At 35.4% G+C, this 23,892-nt stretch overlaps 1 protein-coding gene across 11 annotated transcripts in view; it reads left to right on the top strand.

The window, feature by feature from the left end:
* Positions 1 to 23,892, top strand: part of GPHN (gephyrin) — a 620,897-nt gene that overhangs the window by 539,090 nt on the left and 57,915 nt on the right. For all 11 annotated transcript variants that reach the window (XM_032875167.1, XM_032875168.1, XM_032875169.1 and 8 more), the window contains 4 exons: positions 3,658 to 3,713; positions 9,525 to 9,644; positions 11,186 to 11,244; positions 12,306 to 12,459. In XM_032875167.1, the coding sequence (XP_032731058.1) occupies positions 3,658 to 3,713; positions 9,525 to 9,644; positions 11,186 to 11,244; positions 12,306 to 12,459 (389 nt within the window). The remainder of the gene's footprint in view (positions 1 to 3,657; positions 3,714 to 9,524; positions 9,645 to 11,185; positions 11,245 to 12,305; positions 12,460 to 23,892) is intronic.

The following is a 23,892-nucleotide window of genomic DNA, read 5'->3' as shown; positions in this document are numbered from 1 at the left end:
CATTCTTATTTCAAAAACTGTTTACAAGTTTACTTTAAAACCCACCTCCATATTTGCTCCAGAGCTTGAAAAACATCACAGCAAGTTGGCACTACATTAGAACAGAAACCATGTCTGCTGGTTTTACTCCACTCTGTCTCAGCACCTAGAATGACACCTAGGACATAGAACACTGTATAGAAATTTAGTGAGTGAATGAGAGTAATAAAAAGCTTTAAAAGATACTATTTTTAAAGTATTATCCCAATTTTTATCTAACAAGAAAACTGAAGTTTAGAGAAAGTCTTAACAATTTGCTGAGGCAAGGGAAACAAAAGCAAAAATGAATTATTGGGACTTCATCAGGATAAAAAGCTTTTGCAAGAAAAGGAAACACTCGACAAAACTAAAAAGCAACCTACAGAATGGGAGAAGATAGTTGCAAATGACATATCAGATAAAGGGCTAGTATCCAAGATCTATAAAGAACTTACCAAACTCAACACCCAAAAAAAACAAAAAAATCCAACCAAGAAATGGGCAGAAGACATGAACAGACATTTCTCCAAAGAAAACATCCAAATGACCAACAGACACATTAAAAAAATGCCCAACATCACTTGGCATCAGGGAAATACAAATCAAAAGCACAATGAGATACCATTTTACACCAGTCAGAATCACTAAAATTAACAAGTCAGGAAACAACAGATGGTGGCGAAGATGTGGAGAAAGGAGGAACCCTCTTACACTGTTGATGGGAATGCAAGCTGGTACAAACACTCTGGAAAACAGTATGGAGGTTCTTCAAAGGTTAAAAATAGAGCTACCCTATGACCCGCCAATTGCACTACTAGGTATTTATGCAAAGGATAGAAAAATAGTGATTCAAAGGGGCACATGAACCTAATGCTTATAGCAGCAATGTCCATAATAGTCAGAATATAGAAAGAGCCCAGATGTCCATCATCCATGAATGGACAAAGAAGGTGTAAATATTACTCACTATCAAAACCAATGAAATCTTGCCATTTTCAAGAACATGGATGGAGCTAGAGAGTATACTGCTCAGTGAAATAAATCAGTCAGAAAAAGACAAATACCATATGATTTCACTCATATATGGATTTTAAGAAAAAATGGATGAACATAGGAGAAGAAAAGGAAAATAAAATATGATGAAAACAGAGAAGGAGGCAAACCATAAGAGACTCTAAACTGTAGGAAACAAACCAAGGGATGCTGGAGGAGAGGTGGATGGCGGATGAGGTAATTAGGTAATGGGCATTAAGAAGGGTACTTGAGGTAATGAGCACTGGGTGTTATATACAACTGATGAATCGCTAAATTCTACCCCTGAAATGAATAATAAGTGTATGTTAACTAAATTGAATTTAAATTTTTAAAAAATGAAAAAAAAATAATTTGCTGAAGGTTCTGAGGCTACTAATAGGCAAAACCAGGATTCAGATTCAGCTCTGTTTTACTTTAAAACCCTGCTAATTTCCTCTCATGCAAGAAGTAAAAGAGAAATCTCTAGGTTGCCTATGAGAGGTGGCAGGCTGGTAATATCTCTAGTAGAGAAAATAACTTAAAATTACTTTATTCACAAGATATAGTTAGTGTTTGAATTCTGAAAGATAATTGACTTTTTAATCTTCTACAATAAGAACATCAAAATTCACTTTAAGATACTATAAAAATAAATAGAAGGATAGATGAAATAAGATAGATAAAATGTTGATAATTGTGGAAGCAATGATTCTGTCCGTTTTATGTCTATTTTAAATTGCTCTTTTAAAAAAATAATTTTATGTTTTAAAAACACAAAAACAGCCTAATAAGAATAACATTGGAGGAAATAAATCTATTCTTGTTTTTCAAGTGAGCACTGAAAATATAATAGGATTCCAAAAATCACAAGAAAGCTAAGAGTTTATTAACTAAAATAATGTCTATAAAGCACAAGATACAACATCTAGTACATAGAAGAGACTTAGTGTTAAATTTTTTTCCTTTCTACATCAGGTTAACCAAAGCCATCTGTGCAAAAAAAGTGGCTCATTATAAACAATATTATATATAAGCCTTTAAAAAAACACCACTTTGTGGTCACATTTTTAAAAAATGAATTTTGGGGAGCCTGGGTTGCTCAGTCAGTTGAGCATCCAACTCTTGATTTTGGCTTAAGTCATGATCTCAGGATCCAAGGCTTGAACCCAGCCTTGGTCTTGGAGCTCAGTACAGTCTGCCTGTTCTGCTCCCTCTGCTCCTCCCCACTGATAACCTTTTGCTGATAACCATGCATATGCATATGCTCGCTCACTCTCTCACTCTCTCAACAAAATAAATTTTAAAATAAATAAAAATTAAAAATAAATTTCATATGTCCTTTTTAAAAGAAATACTTTTTACTATTTAAAGTATGGTTGCAAATATAATTAAAATATTCATATAAAAAGTTGTTAACTTTTCTGTATATGTGTCCACAAATCCTTGCCGTAGACAGATGACATGGAATTATTGGTCATGATCATAAAACTCATTAGATAGGCACTGCCTTGCCAGTAGTATGGATCTGAAATCTACATCATAGATGAAGAAAACCCTTTTGAATATATTTCTCTCCAGGAATGTTTTTTGGTGCAGCTATTGCTATACTGTATATAGAAAAAAATTGGTTAAGTTTTTCCATCTCAATTCTGTTTCTTCTCATTTAAAAATAAATAGTCAATGGAAATTGTAATGCAGAGTACCTGTATATTATGATTTAGAAATAACACTTTGGCCCATTATTTTAAAAAAATACTGTATTGGGAATTAAGGGACTGTATTTTAGTCCTAGGTCTACCGCTAATCAGAACTTGTCAACCTAAGTTCCTTCATTCTGTGATTTCATTTCCTTCAAATGTCAAATGAAAAAAAAGAGATATTTTCTTTCTACTTTACTGGGTTATTATGAAAATCAGATTGGGTGATAAATAAGAAAATAGTTTGAAATTTATAGAAAATGGAGAAATATGAATATAAATAGTAATATTAATCTATATAGGTATATCCATGAGAGTGTACACATACATCACACATATATGCCCATAGAAAAGATAGTATTTATTTAGGAGGATGGGCTAGAAGAAATAGTTCTATTCAAAAAGTACAAGTATATGGGGCTCCTGGGTGTCTCAGTCATTTGAGCTTCTGACCCTGGATTTCAGCTTAGATCGTGATCTCATGTATCATGATCTCATGGGTCATGGGATCAATCTCCCCATTCAGCAGGGAGTCTGCTTGAAAATTCTCATCCTCTCTGCCTCTCCCTGCATTCGTACATGCTTGCTCTCCCTCTCTCTCTCTCTTTCTCTCTTATTTAAATAAATAAATCCTTAAAAGAATTAAAAGTACAAGTATCAAATTGTGGAGCAACAGGAAGACCATCTCCAGTAACACCAAGAAAGAGCATGATTAAATCACTTATACTGGTACTTCTGAATGGTGGATACAAAGATCAAACCAGCAGTTACAACACCATTGTCTGGTTGAGAATCTCAGAAAAGTATTCCATTTTCCTGAAACTTTATCTGATCATTTGAGTCAAATTTTAGAATTCCAACACTAGATCCTTATTCCGTGCCATACGTCCATTTTGATGTTTGTTCTTGGTTCTTTTTCGCCTCACAGCTGCTGATGGCCCAGGAGATCGTTTCATCATTGGGGAATCCCAAGCTGGTGAGCAGGTAAGATTCACAGGCTTGAAAGACCCTTAAGATTTCAATTTCATGGACTTTCAGCATCAAATTCTAAGTTTCTACCATCATTGTAATGGAAATTTTAGAGATGGATTAAACAAGTTATCAAAGAGATTAAAGGATGGTTCCCATGAGAAAGCTGAAAGAATTATTTTTTAACTGAAAGAAATCTGCATCTATTAATATATGACATGGTATTTTTGGTGTGTCTCACAGATACCCTGCAAGCTTTTTCCAGTCCTATGATTAGATGATTCTTTCTTATATAAACATTAATGTTCTAAGTAGACCTATAGTTTCTAGGTCATCTCCTCAAACTTTTCTCCAACCTGTATTACAGGGAAAATTAGAAGCAAATTATTTAACCTTTCTAGCTAATCACTTAGATTAGCTTTTCTCACAAGGGAGCTAGCCAGTGTATAGGAATATACATATATTTCTATTAAGAAATGAAGCACTGATGGAAGTATAGTAGAAGGTCTCTTATTTGATACTTTTGAGACTAGTAATTGGCCATTTAATTGGAAACGTGGAAAATTATATTTTTAAAATTAAGATAAGTTTAATTTAAATGAACATTTATCAATAATTTGATGGAAAGCTAATGTTTTTATTTTAATAAGTATCTACTATTTCAATTTCTATCTGGTCTTTCTTACATAAATCACACCCAAAAGCACATATGTGATTTCCAGTTTTGGTCTTTAGAGTGGAAAAAAATTTAAGGACATTTGCAAAGTAACTAAGTATAGAATCCTCCTAGATTTTTATTATATTTTTATAATTTTTTACAACTACTTCACCCACACCTAATTTGACTGTTTCTTTGGCAAAACAATTTTATTGAGTTTTTCCAAATGTTTAACCGAATTCTTATAGAAAAAAAAAACCTCTTTTGTATATTATATATCATATATCCCATATATCATTAATTTATGTAATATTTATTTAAATTACATAATTCAGTGACAACTACTGCTACAAGCTGGCACAAACAAGTTTGGGAAGAAAGTCAATTGAACTGTAAAAGGCTTACTTTACAATTATACAAGAGTCTAACAGCCTCACTGGGGCACCTGGGTGGCTCAGTTGTTAAGCGTCTGTCTTCAGCTCAAGTCATGATCCCAGAGTCCTGGGATGGAGCCCTGCATCGGGCTCCCTGCTCAGCAGGAAGCCTGCTTCTCCGTCTCCCACTCCCCCTGCTTGTGTTCCTCTCTTGCTGTCTCTGTCAAAAAAAAAAAAAAAAAAAAATTTTTTTAAAGAGTCTAATAGCTCCAAACTTATAAACAGTGCTGTATGCATCATTATATTTAAGAGGAAACAGAGAACATATGTTAATCCAGTGAATTTTGAAGGTTGGTTAAAAGAGCTCCTACCTTATCAAATAGAACAAGAAGAAGACCAAGATACTTTTTATCCTCTGCTACTACGGAGTATTCATAAGTATTATATAGAAATAAAGGAGGATATGAATGAATGAAGGAATACATGAATGAATGTGGAGGTTTGAGCAAAAGCTATGTCCCATGCCTTTTCTTCCTTGGCTTAGTATGTACTCCCATATGTGCTAAAAATATGGAAAAGTTAAGTAAGTATATAGGAGAAGAATGGTGCCCATGGTGGTGACCCCAGCTACCTCATCCCTACATCCAAGCATCAAAGAGGTCTGTGTATAGATCTCTGAAGCCAAACCTGGCACTATAGTGATTAGATGTTGTACACAGGCTGGTTTTAATCCTCATGACAAAAAGAACAGCTAGGCCTGGGTCCCTTTTTTATAAATGTCTTATATTATGACCTCATAATTTACTCAACTTCTCAATATATACTTCACTCAGTGTTGGATGTCTGAAGCATCCATTTGTATTACAAAGCTACAAAGTACCAATTATTCAGGTCTCTGATCTTCAGTTGAGTCTATGTAACATTTATCAAACATACCTACTGTGTGTACCAAGCACTGTGTTGGGTTCTAGGGGTATAAAGTAGATTAAGATATGATTTCTACTCTTAAGGAGTTTACATCTAGTGGAGGTGACAGAATATAACAACTAAGTATAATATATTAAATGTTAAACTAATGCTATCAGTCATGTACTGTGAAAGACAATAGGGAGGTTGAGCATTTCATCCTAGGAGGATTAAGAAAATACCATTGGAACTGGACCTAAGAGGCTTTTACAAAAACAGAAATGAGAAAACGACATTCTAGGCCAAGAGAACAGTATAAATCAAGACACAGGTATTTTTAAAAATTGCATAGAATGTTTAGGGAACTGCCAATAGTTCATGGTAGTCAAAGCCTAGTATAAATAGATAGATAGATAGGTAACAGATTAATAAGTGCCTTGTTGTCTTCTTAAACCTTATTTACTAGTTAAGATTTCTGACTGTACTAGAGAACTAGGAACACAAAAATAGTCATGAAACTTAAAAGTTGCTAATTTCTTGTAAGGACTATGGGGAAAAAAGATGAAAACTATACAAGAAAATGGGGTTTCTCCTCGATTTATCTGTGATGTCCTTTATAATTAAGGTATCATACAGACTTTGTAGCAATCACAGAGATCTTACATTAGCCAGATTGCTCACTTATTGGAAGTACATATGCTTGAGAATTAGGTGCCATTGCATACACTGAGACAGTGATATACAAAATACTTTCTTAGTGTACCAAATACTTGACTTTAAATCATTTAAATCATTTATACTTTGGTCCTATTGATTAGCACTGGACACTGTCAAAGAAAATATTACATGATTATAAAGTGCTGTCACTGGGCAAATCTCAAAAAAAAAACCTCAACACCTCCGTTAAGGAAAAATCAAGATTTTAACCATTTTAGTTGATATAAAACTTATAAGGTATATCAATAGAAATTTTAAAAAATGAGTTACTCTTAAAGAATTGTTACTCTTAATAATCTAAAGGAATTACTTCACATATTCCTAGAGTTTTTCATCTGATTCCATTCAATTGAGGTTTATAAATATCTTTATATATCCAATAATATCTTTTACATTGGATCTCATATAAGTGAGCTGGTAGGAAGTCTTCACCTATCACTTAGATTTACTAATCTTAGAGAGGAGCCACATTTTTTATTTAATAATTACACAAAAACACTTCATAAGAGTTAGTTTAAACCAAGAAGTAGAGAAAATTACAGGTACAACCACAATAAAACTTAGAGTAAATTTACAAAGTATCCATTGAACCTGACTAAATTGAGGCAAGGTTCCAAACTAACACACTTCAGCTTAAGAAGCAGCTGCCCTGAAACTCACTTTAGGATTCACTTTCTGCCTTAGCCAAAAAGGCACTTTCAGCAAAAGAAGGACCTGTTCAGGCCTATATCAAATATCTTTGTTGCATAGGCTCTGAAGATAGTTTTAGCATTAATACCTCTAATAAATATATATATATATATATATATATATATATATATATATATATAAACGAACGCTTTTCATCAAAAATCACTGCACTGCAAAAGACCCTGTACAGTAGATTAAGGGATGTCCCAGACAATGAGTAATATCTAAGTTGAATTTTTTTTTAATGCACTGGGCTCTAAACTTCTCATATGAAATTCTATGCAGCATCTTGGTAGAAAAATTACATAAAAATGTAACCATTCCAAAACCCTGAATATCTTTTATTCAAATAGCAGAATAAGGAAATATAAGATCCATAGCTCAATACGAGAGCTGATCCCAAGAATCTCTTTTGCCAATAACTATGGGAGAAAAGCAGGGAGAACACTGGAGTTTTAAGCCAAGAAAGATGGATTACTTCGTGTAGTTGTGAGCTACTGAGATCATACATGTTCATGCATTCATTCTAGAAATATTTATTCATCACCAACTTTGTGCTAGACACGTTCTAGGCTTTGGTATGATAAAGTGATAAATATTTCTGGAAAGGGGGTGATTAAGGGTACTATACCCAAGAAATAGGGTTAAGGGAAACCAGCTAAGGAATGTTAAGCACGCAGGTGCTAACAATGACTCTCCACTACCAGCTATCTCTAGGTCTAATGGGACAAAGGGAAAGAGTGTTACCTGGACCTGGGGAGATTCATAGCTATGAGACAGCACCACCCAATAGGAGCTGTGGCCCTCAGTAATAAAGATGACATAGCCATCACCACACCGCAGCCCAGCAGAGAAAGAGCAAGTGGAATAAAACCCTACCTTTCCCTTTCTCGTACCTCTAATCTCTTGTTGACCATTCCCATTAGCTGAACCTAATCAGAAGCCAGAGTAATGGGAACCTAGATGAAATAGTCCATAGAGATCAGCCTTCTGGGTCACAGCACAGAATAGAACATGAAGATGTTATCTGGAGAGGCAAACAAAAAAACAAATCCTGGTCTTTTTAAGGGCTTGTATTCTAGAATGTAACAATACACTTAGCACTGTACCTAGTATAAATTGAAGGGTTTGATAATTTTAGCTATTGGTAATATTATTTGCAATAATATTATTGAAAAAAGATTTTTAAGGCTGCCCTGATAAATAAATTTCCTGTTTTGCTTTGTACTTCTAATAGAGGGGTATTTTTCCTTAACCATTCCCTAAATTTTTTCAATGTGGTAGAAAATATATAAAATAAGTATATAAAAATAAAATATATATAAAATAAAAAAATATAAAATAAAATAAATCATAACCATTTTTAATGTACAGTTTAGTAATGTTAATATATTCACATTGTTGTGACCTAAGATTTTTAAATACTTAAGATATCTTTGGAAAGATCTCTTTTTTTAATTGGGAAATTAATATTCTCTCAGAATTCTCTTTTAGGAGAAATTTGAAGCATTCCTTTTCCCAACTCTTACTAAATCATTGGCCTATGAGGCCAAATCAAACCTATCAAACAGATCTTACAGAAATATGCTTTTCTCTATGCTGAGAGAAGTTTGCAGGGCAGGGCCTGGGGTCAGTCTCCTGTACCATCTGTATGAGAGCTCAGATAATGAAAATCTGGATATAATGTTTAGCAGAAATCATTACAGACACTGGAATCATTTTTTAATTACTTCATTGCATTTTCTAGACTTTCATTATTGAAAGGTGAACTAATACATTTTGGAAAGATTTTCAAGTGAAATAATTAAAATGGTTTTTCTGACTTGCCTTTATTAAATAAAAAAGTTTAGTTAATAAAGTACTACATTTCTTTAACATCAAAACTTAAGGGGCGCCTGGGTGGCTCAGCGGGTTAAGCCACTGCCTTCGGCTCAGGTCATGATCTCAGGGTTCTGGGATCGAGTCTCGCATGGGGCTCTCTGCTCAGCAGGGAGCCTGCTTCCCTCTCTCTCTCTCTGCCTGCTTCTGTCTACTGTGATCTCTCTCTGTCAAATAAATAAATAAAATCTTAAAAAAAAAAAAAAACTTAAGTGACCAATGTGCTAGTTTTTCATAATTGTCTTTCATAAAATCACATTGGATGGCATTTTTTTTTCTTAAAGACACTCAAATCACTTTACATACAAGTATTAAGAAAATTCACATTATTTGAGTGAGACACAATAGTGACAATTGTGACAGTTCTTCAAAAGGAAAACAGGGGACCAAGAAAGACATCTGGTCATTACCTTAAATCGAGTTAAAGCCTCTTTGGTGTAAATACAACTGTTTGTGGGTAGTTTTTATTACATTGGACCAAAATGAATAAGAATATAAGATTTTCCTTTTATGGTTTGTTTCTAAAAATATTAAATCTCCTGCAGACTTTTCCTTTGCCACAGCAGAGTAAATTAATTCTTTTTTACATGTTTGTATTTTCAGCCGACTCAGACAGTAATGCCAGGACAAGTCATGCGGGTTACAACAGGTGCTCCAATCCCCTGCGGTGCTGATGCAGTAGTACAAGTAGAAGATACTGAACTAATCAGGGAATCTGATGATGTATGTCATCACCAGGTTTTACTGCTCTGTTCCTATGGCCAGGTTATAAACTATGCCCATTTTCTGCAGTGTTTATAAGATTAATCCAGTTGGGCTTTGGGTTTTATTTGTTTGTTTGTTTGGTAATGTTAGGATCTTACATTGTAGTGTATGGGTCTCCAGTAAATAGGAATTGCCTTATATTTGAAAATCTTTTTTTACAGGAGATATTTTTATGATCATTACTGTAATTATAATAGAATTTGAACCACAATTGACCCACAAAATTTCACATGCAAACAAGGAAGGAAACTACCTTAAATAGGACAGCAGAGATAATAACTGTTGACATACCTTACAGCCGAGAAATTTATTCAAGACTAGCTTCTGATAAAATGTGAGAGAGAATTTAACAGAGAAGAAATTAACAAAGAAACTTGAGCAAGTTCTTAAATATTACACTAGGCCAAGCATTTGAACCAAATAGCCCTTCAACTCTGGTTTTCTATAATTCATAAAAATCTTTGCCAGCAAATGACACCCTGGAAAAATTAAATTTATGTCGGTGCCCCCTCTATAGCCTACAGTAAAGGATCCTGGGAATTTTCTTGGTCTAAATGGGCCTTCATCTCACTGAAACTCGTGGCAATTATTGGAACCAGAGGGTCAGCCACCAATAAAAGAATAGTTTCAACTGACATTTTAATGATTAGCTGTCTTAACTTGTTTTTTTAAAGAAGTTTAAGATATTTTGTATCTTAAAAGCCGAAGCTAAAATAACTAATATTCTTCTGGGCTGGCTGGCTATATAGTAAAATTTGGCATGCTGAGAGACAGCAACTTTTCTTGATCTGGGATTTTCTTTTTAATTACTTTCCCACATGTAAGGCCTATAAAATTCAAATCTTGGCATACATATCACACTGCCTGCTGTTAAAACTGTCCAACAGATTTATTGGCATTAGGGAAGCCAGCAAAGCATTGAAATCCAGAACACATGCATCCACCAACTCTGCCAGATGACAAGACACAGTTCCAGTGTCACAATATTATTCACAGCCCATAAATGTAAAATTAATGATCACCATTAATTTACAGAAATCTACTACCAGGAAAACTGTAAGTCCTTCACTGAAATTTCTGCAGATATTTGGGAAACTTGGCATGATTCATGGGAACAGAAGAGACAGGTTATCTCCATCCACATTTGATGTATCTGTTAGGGTAGCCATATAGATAGATCTTTTGTTTTCCCTTGAGAATGCTATCTTACAATGTAAGATCTGGTATTTGAATTGGTACATTTTTAAAAACATGAAAATTATGAAAAAAAGTTTTACTTATTTATAAATGATTGTATTGGCATCAAACCTAGTTTTCCAGGTACCTGTGGTAGAAATTTATCATGTTCAAAATGTGTAGCAAATGGTTCTGTTTCTCTATATTTGTATATATATTCTGTACCTATCTGATGATAAATGCATCTGAGTAGCTAAATTGTATTGATCAGAAGTTCTGTTAGATTATTCTGTTCGAAATTACATGACTTGCTCTTATTATAGGGCACCGAGGAACTTGAAGTACGAATTCTGGTGCAAGCTCGACCAGGCCAAGATATCAGGTAAATTCATAATGTATAGAATGTATAGCCAACTTTTGTTTCTACATGATCATGAACTCAGGAGAGCATGGCTATTGTAAACCCACAGCTCAGTCATTTAGCCATTAGTGTTCAGGACTTTTAACAAGTAGCAAAATGAATTTTCTTAATTCTACATTTCATGTCTACTCTGCCTACTTTTTTGTAAATATAGTAAAGGTAAATAAAATAGTCAAAAGCAACATAAGAAGGAGTAAAGTCATGATCCTACTTAATCCGCAATTAATCCTGCTTCTAGATAATCCAGAAATCTGGCCACACCCCTAGATAATCCAGAATTTGGTATCAACACAGATAATCCCAGATTTGAGTTTTTATGCAATTAGCTGATAGCCACTCCTCTACTGACTACCAATAATAGTAGAATAACCTGCTATTCCTTATATACAAAAATGAGACTACTGTCTTACCATAAGTAGTACATAAACTTTAAATTATTTTTCTTACATTGGAATGTGTTTGCCCTAATCCCATCATTACTACATTTGCTCAAATGTCCTTATAACAAAGCTACAATTCTCACATCCCTATGGCAAGAAGCCAAGCTGAGTAGACTTCTGTGGCCATAGACCTGGGCCAGCCTAAATTGTCCAAATAGAAATTATCCCTGTGACTGTAACCTCATTAATGTTATTCTCCTCACCCCAAAGCTAACATGCTATGGACCTCTTATCATTAATGCCACTAGATATATTCATATAAATTCTTGCCTTATATCAAAGAAAGTTTGTATTTGGTATTTTTTTTACTGTAATTTAGTATAAAGCAATTTGTAAAATAGTTTTCAAATGTGAAATAACATATTCCTTAGCAAAAATGGAAATCTTATTTCTTTTATCTTGTGATTTAAATTGTTTATTAAAACAGCGAAGAGTTTTTAGAAGCTTTTTATTTTATTATTCTGTTCCTGCCTCATCTCTTGACTCTTTTCTCCTCTTAAGTGTCCTCCTCCTTTGACACTAACGTCAGTTAAGAAGATATTATTCTTATCATACTGCTTATGGTTCTGCTTTGACTTTCAGACCCATCGGCCATGACATTAAAAGAGGGGAGTGCGTTTTGGCCAAAGGAACCCATATGGGCCCCTCAGAGATTGGTCTTCTGGCAACTGTAGGTGTCACAGAGGTTGAAGTTAATAAGTTTCCAGTTGTTGCAGTCATGTCAACAGGGAATGAGGTAAGAAAAAAAAAGTGGGGGGGAGTAAGTAGCTAATTCAACTTTCAGGTAAAAAGCCTTTTTGACTTCTGTTCTGTGTCATAAATAGAACATTGTGGATTACAGATTTTTACCACATACATGTAACAGGGAAATAAATATACTGGCCTCAGGATAGTTCAAGTACAGAAGATAAGAAGGAGGAAGACTAGAAATTCCATATTAAGAAATCTTCCCTTCCATTTATTAGAACAAAATATTATAACCAATGATCTTTCCACACACTCAGTACATATAAACAAAGAATGTTCACTGCTAACTATAGATTTCAACTATGAAAATTGAGTGCTCAGTCTATTAGGACAATGAATTCTACCTACCCTGCTGCTGAGATGATGGGCCGCCTCTGTGTGGATCAATGAATTGGGACACAATGGTTAGCCCTTCAGCTTGCTGGAAGTTCCTTGTGATCCTTAGTCACCAGGAAGAATTTGATAATCTTTTCTCTTTTTCTGCAAGGATGGCATCTCTGGTGGCATGTTTCTCAATATGTCAAATGTCATTTCAACCCTGATTTAGGATGAAAGTTAGTCAATTTTAATTTGAAAAATTCCTGTTCCATGTTTTGCTTATACAAGAAATCAGATGTTCTAATCAGACTGGGAGTATTGAAAAATGAATCTGCTGGTAATTCAAAGCCTAAGAGCAGAATCAGAAACTATTGAGATTTTTTTTTTTTTTAGGCCTTTAGACCTTACTATTTTTAAAAAGATAAACAGGTTTCTTTTTTTTTTCTCTTTTAATCTCTAATTTTATTCTGAAACCATTTATTTATTATCATTATTTTTAATTTCTTAAAGTCTTGGAAATGAACATCTTCAAAGGTCTCTGTTATCCTTATAGCTCTTTTAGAAAGGGCAAAAAAATTGGGGTAAATCGGAAGAGGAGAAGAAGCATGAGAGGCTGTGGATCCTGAGAAACAAATTGATGGTTTTGGAGGGGAGAGGGTGGGGGAGGGGTGAGCGTGGTGGTGGATATAAAGGAGGGCTCATATTTCATGGAGCACTGGGTATGGTGCATAAACAATGAATCTTGGAAAAATTAAATTAAATTTTAAAAAATAGAGCAAAAGAAAAGAAGAGAATATTTGTTTTGCTAATGGAGAGATCAATCAGTATTCTAGACTTAGTATGGGTGCACTGGTCATTCTCTAAAACTATTGACTGACCCAAAACATTACTTTCAATCGATCTACATAGTGAAGATTTTAATATCCCTAGGACCAGCTGACATTATGTTTGGCATCAGAAAGAAATATCTGATAAACTGGTTGACTTAATGAACTGTTCTTATTTGTGATTTATTTGTATGCTTTGTGCATTTAAGTGAGTTCATGGGGGGTTTGCGAAAGCTAAAGAGAATGAGCAAATTCATAAATAACTAACTAGTTATTAGGCAACTTTGTTTAAGCTGTATTTCTTGTATTCTTCCTAATGTTTTTGTAAGGCTGGACCATAGTCTCACTTATCCTCCAGACTACATTGGTAATATTTTTAAAGCTATCATACATTCTGTATGAAAACTGTTGGCTAGTGGTAAAGAAGAGTGATGGGATAAGACTAGAGAAGATACTTACATCATGGAATCTAAGGAAGAATTCGTAGTCCCAGTTCCCTGCCTCCATAGGCTTGATTATCCTTGGATGGGCTTTCACAGATGCTATTTTCTGTGGCCTACTATATTTACCATGGTTTTCCAAGGGAATAATGTTTCTAAATCTCTAAATCTACAATCTAAAATAATGTTTCTAAATCTATAATCTCTGGTTCCATATAGCTCAGCACTCATTCCCTAGTTCCATCCAAGATTAGCTGTTATTATGACTCTATGATTGTATAGTTTAGTTCAACCAATGTTTATTAGGTATCTCTATGCCAGGAATTATACTGGAAACTGGGAATAAAAGAAATGAATGAAGTAGAGTATCTCTTTTGAAGGCTTGAGATCTTTGATAGAAAATAATGGGGAAAAATTATTTCTTTTCAGAGAGGCCAAAAGAAATTAACACTTGTCTGTTAATGTGGCAAGTCTATAATTTAGTTGGTCATAGCACAAGCTCCCCTTAAGTATTAACTGATTTCCCCTGGTATGAGTGGCTTTATATATGTCCACTTTTGAATCCAGCGTGGTATGTCAATAAGCAGAACAGTGGCCTGAGGCCACCCAAAGAATGCCATACAAGATATCTGTGTATACTGTCTTTAAAACCTGCCCAGTATTTTGTGACTACATGTGTTTATTTGGGATGGGGGAATTTTTTCAAAATTGGGAGGTACAGTTGTGAACTATAACTAATGCAGAATAGTCAATGCAGACATTTGTTTCTTTCAACAAACTGTGTATGTTAACATTTAGGTAATACCATCCAATAATTACATAATTGTGGCATACATTTCCAACCTCATGCATTTGTTCAATAAATATTTATTAAGCATCTATTACATGCTGGAATGTCCATGAGGGGTTATCTTAACTAAAATCAGTTTTATAAGATGTGAATACACTCTATCGTGAACCAGTTTATTTAGAAGGGTTTTGAACTGGAAATTCAGTGTCCAGCAAGGCTGGATCAGACTTTCATCTTCAGTGGAACTAATCCTCTTAATCATCTACACAGCCATCCAAGAGTTATTTTCTTTTTTCTTCAAGTGACATTCACGTGCAAGGGAACAAGAATTATACTAGGAGACTAGGGGAACCATCATCTTAGAAGCATGTCCTACATAAGAAACAGTATTTCTTCTAACAGTCTTAGGCAGCTTCCAGGGTCCCTACAAGGGAAATGTGCAGATACAAGTGTCACCACATTGACAAAAGCCCAAAGATATGGCTTCCTACTACGTATTCATAGTTCATGTATTTATTTTTAAGATTTTAGTTAGTTAGTTAGTTAGTTAGTTAGTTGACAGAGAGAGAGCAAGAGAGGGAACACAAGCAGAGGGAGTGGGAAAGAGAGAAGCAGGCTTCCCACTGAGCAGGGACCCTGCTGGATCTGGGGCAGGATCCCAGAACCCCAGGATCATGACCTGAGCCAAAGGCAGACGCTTAATGACTGAGCCACCCAGGTGCCCCTATAGTTCATTTATAGTACCTTCTAGTTACCAATAACAGATTATTTTTGCCATGGGAAATGCTGCCTAATAACAAGCTGACATTTCGTCTTTATCAAATTTCCGGGGAACAGAGCTAGAAAGTGAACCGAATCTCAAATTTGTCCTTAGAGATGGTAAAGGGTTTTGTAAACCCTTTACCCTCACATAAGAGGATCCACTGTGTGTAGAAAATTAGAAAATAATAGTAAAACTTACTATAAGTCATTCTGCTTTTTATCATCACCATGCACTGGCTATTCTAAGCAAAGTCAGTGATAAAATATGCTCTGCAGGGCAAACCATTTCCAACACCCTTCCCCATTTAGTATGCTACCATACTGATGCCAGGCGCTGTTCTGACTGCTCAGGATATAGCAGCAAACGAGACAAACAAATTCCCTGTTCCTACAGAATTTATATTCTAATGGAGGCAGGATAGGGGAGATGGTGAACAAAAAATACCAGTAAGTGGTATGAAGAAAAATTAAGGATAAGATGATAAAGACTAGTAGTAGAAGAGGTATATGCCAAATATTACCTGTTGAAACCTACCCTACATCACCCCTTTCATATTCTCCTCTTTACAATAAAGCCAGAAGGCTGAAAACCCAATTTCCTGGACTCTTTCCAGCTGTAGTCCTGTTAGGCTTTGCCATTGGGATGCATTAACACAATATTAGAAGTTGGAAATAAATTAGAAGTAAGGGCACCTGGGTGGCTCAGTCGTTAAGCATCTGCCTTCGGCTCAGGTCATGATCCTGGGGTCCTGGGGTCCAGCCCTGCATCAGGGTCCCTGCTCAGCAGGAAGCCTGTTTCTCCCTCTCCCTCTCCCACTCCCTCTGCTTGTGTTCCCTCTCTCACTGTATCTCTCCCTCTGTCAAATAAATAAATAAAATATTTTAGAAGAAGAAGTTAGCTGTAGTATAAGCTCCTCAATCCTCAGTAAACATCACTTTATCCCAGCAGCTTTAGGGACAGTGGTGACTTCCTGTAGTTACTGATCTTTGGAGACACACCTTTCTCCTTTTGTTTTTCCAGCCCTCCTAAAACATTTGAAACCAATTCCCTGTATTCAATCCTTTTTTTTTCCACTCCCCTTCATTTGAAATACCTAGAGGATTTGGTTTTCCTTTCCAGATCTGACTGATAGAGTATTTTATATAAGGGTAATCAGGCCTCACTGAAGAGATAAAATTAGAGTGGAAGTCTGAAGGTATTGAGGGTGGTGCCATGTAAGGGGAACTGAGTTCCAAGCAGAGGGAACAACAGAGACAGAAAAATCCTGAGATAAGGGGTATGCTTGTCATGTTTATAACTGAAGTATAGAGGGAAAGGAGCAAAGTTAAAGGATGTGAGGTTAGGGAGACAACAGAAACAAGACCATTTTATTCTAAATAGCCAGGTTTGAGGAAGGGAAGCATAACATGAAACATAACATGTCTTAAATTTTTAAAAATGTTTACTCTGGCTTCAGTATGGCATGGCATATATATATATGGAGAGAAAAAGGAAAAAGCAGGGAGACTAGTTAGAAAGATATGTAATGTCCAGCAAGAGATTTGGACCAGAGTAGTAGCAGTGGAAATGATGAGAAATAATCAGATCCAGGATATATTCTGAAGTTAAAGCCAACGGGGTTTACTAGTGAATTCAAAGTAGAATATAAAAGAAAGTGAGGAGTCAAGATGAACTCCAAGATTTTGACTTGATCTATTCTAAGGGTAGTTATTACTTAGGTGAGAAAGATTGGGCAGCAGAAATCAGGCTTCTGTTTTGGACATGTTAAGTTTGAGATACTTAATTAAAAATCCTAGTAGAAATATTGAGTAGGCAATTGAACATATTGTGTGGAGCACAGGAGAAAGATTAGAGCTAAAGATATACATTTGGAAATTATCAGCCTATACACAGTATTTTAAATCATGAGACTAGATAAAGTCACCTAGTCAATGCATATAAATAGAAGATAGGGGATATAAGTTTTACACTTAGGAGGCAGCTGGATCTTCCTCTTCTTTCCCCAATACTTATATTTCCCAGGTATGTTGTTTTGTTTTGTTTTATGTTTCTCAGTTTTATTTTCTTATTTTGACTCTTGATGATATCATCTCTTTCCCAATCCTTGAAACTTTAGATGGTGACCTAAAGGTCTTTAAACTGGACATAAGTCAACCAGCTGCCATTAATTCAGGGAGTCAAGACTGTATGCTTGCTATCTGGTTACTCAAAGTCTAAACAATAATTATTTCTTTAGTATGCGTTGGGTCTTCTAGTTTTGGGGGTACTGTCTCACTTTCAGCCATATTCCATAACTCATATTTATTCATTTAATATCCTCTCTCTATCCCTTATACTCCCTTTCTATCACATACACACATGCACACACACACATGCAGAATTAAATGTATTCATCTCCACTATGTATTTGCTTATTTTATTACCTCTTCTATCATTTTCTTGGCCACTGTCAAAAACAGACGCCTATACAAACAAGTTTGAACTTCATTTATATAAAATCTCTCTAAAATCTCCATATAATACTGTTTGGGGCCTTTCACAAGCAGCTGCTATTATAAAACTGTAATACTTAACCTCACTAATAAGAGAAAGAACAGAAGGTTGAGTATCTACTGTGACCAGTACCACTATGAGCTTTATGATTAAAGCAACACTATGAGGGTAGTATAATTAGCCTTCATTTCAAGTAAGAGAAAATTGAAGCTCAAAAACACAACAATTTTCCCAGTGCTATCTATTTTGTGTAAGTGATGGAGCCTCATTTCACTACTAAGTCTTCTGGCTGTAATGACTTTTCTCTCACTGTGCCACAATGCTTCCCACAGGAGATTCCTTACATTTCATTTCTCTATTTTTCAGTGACAGTCCCTGAAACCTCTCAGGTTAGGTAGTTTTTACCTTTGTTACTTTCTTCTAGCTATACCATACTTCCTGTCCAGATTAAAGACCATGATTTACCACTTTAATGTTGCTCTTTAGACAGCCTCACTCCTTTAATCTGTTCCTTTGCTTACTATGCTAATAACTAAACTGATCTTCTACTTTCTCCATTTTTGCTCTCAAGCAGACAAATATTACTGAGAAAATTCAGAGAACTGTGATTACCTGGCCCACAACAAATTTCTGCCATTTAATGTCAACGTGGTACTTAAAAGTTGCTCAGTAATTCTGATGTCACTATCTTGTCAGTTTCCTAGCACATTCCCTCAGTAGATATTTCATTCATACATTCTATATAGTCTTTATTTTTTCTTTATCTCATTTTTATTTTTTAATTTTTTTATTTAAATTCAATTAGCCCACATATAGTACATCATTAGATTCAGATGTAGAGTTCAATGATTCGTGAGTTGTATATAACATCCAGCACTCATCATACCACGTGCCCTCCATATCACAATGCCCATCACCCAATTACCCCATCCCCCCACCGATCTTCCCTCCAACAACCCTCAGTTTGTTTCCCATAGTTGAGTCTCTCATAGTTTGTATCCCTCTCTGATTTCTTTCTATTCTGTTTTCCCTCCCTTACCCTATGGCCCTCTGCACCTTTTTTTATACTCTACATATGAGTGAAGCCATATGATAATTGTCTTTCTCTGATTGACTTATTTTACTCAGCATAATACCCTCCACTTTCATCCACAACAGTGTAAATGGTAAGTATTCATCCTTTCTGATGGCTGAGTAATATTCATTACACACACACACACACACACACACACACACACACAATATTTTCTTTATCCATTCATTTGTCAATGGACATCACAGCTCTTATCCACAGTTTGGCTACTGTGGACATTGGACATTGCTGCTATAAACGTTGAGGTGCAGGTACCCCTTCAGATCACTGCATTTGTCACCTTGGGGTAAATACCTAGTAGTGCAGTTGCTGGGTCGTAGGGTATTTTTAACTTTTTCAGGAGCCTCCATACTGTTTTCCAGAGTGGCTGCACTAGTTTGCATTCCCATCAGCAGTGTAAGAGGGTTTGCCTTAATCTGCATTCTCGCCAACATTTGTTGTCTCCTGACTCGTTAATTTTAGCCATTCTGACTGGTATGAGGTGGTGTCTCATTGTGGTTTAGATTTGCATTTCCCTGATGCTGAGTGATATTCAGCATTTTTTCTTGTGTCTGTTGGCCATTTGGATGTCTCCTTTGCAGAAATATCTGTTCATGTCTTCTGCCCATTTCTTGACTGGATTTTTTGTCTTTTGAGGGGTTGAGTTTGATAAGTTCTTTATAGATCTTGGATCTATATCCAAGATTTGTCATTTGCAAATATCTTTTCCCATTCCATAGGTTGCCTTTTAGTTTTGTTGACTGTTTCCTTTGCTATGCAAGAGCTTTTTATCCTGATGAAGTCCCAGTAGTTCATTTTTGCTTTTGTTTCCCTTGCCTTTGGAGATGTGTCTAGCAAAAAGTTGCTGTGGCCAAGGTCAAAGGCCAGTATTCTCCTCTTAGAATTTGATGGATTCCTGTTTCACATTTAGGTCTTTAATCCACTCTGAGTCTACTTTTGTGTATGGTATAAGAAAATGGTTCAGTTTCATTCTTCTGCATGTGGCTGTCCAATTTTCCCAACACCATTTGCTGAAGAAACTGTCCTTTTTCCATTGGATATTCTTTCCTGCTTTATCAAAGATTAGTTGACCATACAGTTGAGGGTCCATTTCTGGGTTCTCTATTCTATTTTGTTGATCTATGGGTCTGTTTTTGTGCCCATATCATTCTGTCTTAATGATTATAGCTTTTTTTTTTTTAATGTTATGTTGTTTGAAATTCGGCATTTTGATGCCACTAGCTTTGGTTTTCTTTTTCAATATTCCTCTGACTATTCAGGGTCTTTTCTGGCTCCATACAAATTTTAGGATTATTTGTTCCAGCTCTTTGAAAAATGTCCATGGTATTTTGATAGGGATTGCATTGAATGTGTAGATTGCTCTGGGTAGCGTAGACATTTTAACAATATTTATTCTTTCAATCCATGAGCATAAGTCATTCAGACTTATTTCTATGCTTATGTAAATACATATTTGTAAAAATGGGACAGTGCTATAATACTATTATGTTCTTTTTTTACTTGAACAGCATATCACAAATATCTTGCAATGACAGTAAGACTATTATATAGGTGTCTCATAATTAATTTAGTCAATTCCCTATTATTAGGTAAGTAGTTTGTTTGCCATTTTTCACCATTGAAATAGACAATGCTGTGATGAACATCCATATTTATTTGCAACTACTAAAGAAATCTACAAGAGATACACTCAAAAGTAATACAGGTGTGGGGCACCTTAGTGGCTCAGTCAGTTAAGCAGCTGGCTCTTGATTTTGGCTTGAACCATGGTATTGAACCATGTCCAGCTCGCAGTCAGTGAGGAGCCTGCTTTAAGATTCCCTCTCTACCTCTGCCCCACCCCCATCACTCACACACCTGCACATGTGCATGTTCTGTCTCTCCAAACTAAATAAATAAATAAATCTAGCTTTAAACACAATAATAATAATACAGGTGAATCAAAGTGGAATTCTAAAAAATATTTAAGTACTCCAGAGGAAGGGGAAATAAAAAAGAAAAAAAAAATAACAAAAAAAGAACAACAACAAAAAAAAAACCAGAATATAAAATGGCAGATGTAAGCCCTGACATATCAATAATTACATTAAATATAAGTGGTCTATTTTATTTGTAATACCCAAAACTGGAGACAGCAGTAGAAAGACATGAACTGTTGCTATATGCAGCAACCTGGATGGATCTCAATGGTATTATGCTGAGTGGGGAGGAAAAAATCCTAAAAGGTTACACACTATATGATTCCTTTTATATAACATTCCTGAAATGACAAAATTGTGAAGATGAGAAATATATTAGTGCTTCCCATTTAGAGATGGAGAGGAGGGAGAATGTGACTGACTATAATGGGACAGCATGGGGGATAGATCTTTGAGTTCTGTATCTTGATGTAAGGTGGCAGGTTAACACAAATCTACATATGTGGTAAGGTGGCAAAGAAGTATACATATACCTTATACCAATGTCATTTCCTGATTTTAATATTATTCTATAGTTACATAAAATGTAACCATTGGGGAAACTGGGTGAAGAGTACAGGGGACCTCTCTGTACTATTTGTATAATTTTCTGTGAATATATAATTACAGTTCTGAATGAGCTGATATTAAAACAATTTTTCTTTACAGATTTATTTATTGGTGCAGCTGGGTGGCTCAGTTAAGTGTCTGACTCTTAATTTTGGCTCAGGTCGTGATATCAGAGTAGTGAGATTGAACCCCACATTTGCCCCCGTGCTAGTGGGGAGTCTGCTTGGGTTCTCTCTCTCACTCTCCTTCTCACCCTGCTCCCCCTTCTCCCCTTCCCTGCACATACTTGCGCTCTCTCTCTCTCTCTCTCTCTCTCTCTCTAAAATAAATAAATAAATCTTTAAAAAAAAAAAAAGGAATTCACTTTGTAGGGGAGGAAAAATACATTTTTTCCTCCTCCCTTTTAATGTCTCAAGTTCTGCATTTTGTTACCCCTATAACAAAAGACCAGATTAGCAAGAGAAAAGGCATACACGTTTATTTAATATAAGTTTTGTATACATAAGAGCCTTCATAAGAAAGTGAAGACCTGAAGAAATGTTAAACATGAGCCTTTTTATATTGGGTTTGAGGAGGAGTGGAAAGTTGTGGAAAAAGATAATAGGACAAACGGTATGAGGAAAGTGTAGTAAACTGAGGGAAACAGTAAGGCTTTTTCATTCAGATTCCTCTGAGTCCCTTCATCTTCAGAGATAAGAATGCTCCTTTCTTCCAGGCATAGGAAAGGCACCTCTCACATGAGGGTTTTATGACCTATTTAAGAGGAAGGCCTGAAAGTCCTTCCTACACAGGCTATTTCTCAAATTCCTTCAGCTTTAAACATCCAGTATAACAGTTGCCATATTTTGGGGTAGCATGTCTTGGACCTTGTCAGCCTCTTTACACAGACACATTCCATATCATCATTCTCAGATTTAGATGAACAGAACTTTTGCTGTCTTGTAGCAAAACCAGGAAAGGAAATTGAGGAAAATTAAAATTAAACTAGAATATTATTCTTGTATCATTTCTTACATGCTGTTAAAGTCAGGACAATTCTCAGATTTAAATGAACATAAATTTTGCTATCTTGTATCAAAACCAGGAAAGGAAATTTAGAAGATTAAAATTAAACTAGTGTATTATTCTAGTATAATTTCTTACATGCTATTAAAGGCAGGACAGTTTTTAAAGCGAGATTTTAAAATCAGTCTAATTGGGGCGCCTGGGTGGCTCAGTGGGTTAAAGCCTCTGCCTTCGGCTCAGGTCATGGTGTCAGGGTCCTGGGATCGAGCCCCACATCGAGCCCCACTCTCTGCTCAGTGGGGAGCCTGCTTCCTCCTCTCTCCCTGCCTGCCTCTCTGACTACTTGTAATCTCTATCAAATAAATAAATAAATAAATAAATCTAAAATCAGTCTAATTTGTACAAAAGTCATCGTAGTGGAATGTGGACTTTTTTCAAATGCAATTTGTAGACCTCTGTAGTTATAAACCAAATTCTTAAATTATGTTTGAAAGGTCTGAATATTCTTTTTTCTTTCTTACAACCCAGCAACCAAGGTAATTTAACTCTGAATTAAAAATTTTTTTCCCAGAGTTTAATCAAAAGCTATTTAGAGTAAAAACATCTCCGTTAGAGCTTATAATTCCTCCCCTCTCTTTGTGTTAGATCTGTTTATCTGGACTGAGTATTTTTTTTTAACCTGAGTATTTCTAAGGTGTGTCCATAATGACTAAGAATTGGTTTTTGATCAGTTTAGTGAATTGAGTTTTCTAGAAAAGGGAGAAATAAAAGTAGGAATTTATAAGGGAGTTGCTTGCAAGGGATATGGAAAGAGTTATCGACCACTATAAAAGTCTAATTTTCTTCCCTTTGCAAATAGGGAAAAGGTCTTAGATGCAGACAAACCCATTTCTTAACATAAAAAAGGGAAAGTTAGCCATTATAACCAATCCTAGGACCTTTGGTAATTCAATCAAGACCATAGGATTAAATCCCTGAAGAACAGAAACAAAGAAGGATGTTTCTTTCCTTTTTTTTTTAATAGTTTTTTGAATTAACATATAATGTATTATTTTTTTCAGGGGCACAGGTCTGTGATTCATCAGTCTTACACAATTCACAGTGCTCACCATAGCACATACCCTCCCCAATGTCCATCACTCAGCCATCCCATCCTTCCCACTTC

The sequence above is a fragment of the Lontra canadensis genome, unplaced genomic scaffold (assembly GCF_010015895.1).
Source record: "Lontra canadensis isolate GAN:19392208 unplaced genomic scaffold, GSC_riverotter_1.0 scaffold55, whole genome shotgun sequence".
Lineage (NCBI taxonomy): Eukaryota > Metazoa > Chordata > Mammalia > Carnivora > Mustelidae > Lontra > Lontra canadensis.
This window is presented reverse-complemented; position numbering and strand designations above follow the sequence as displayed.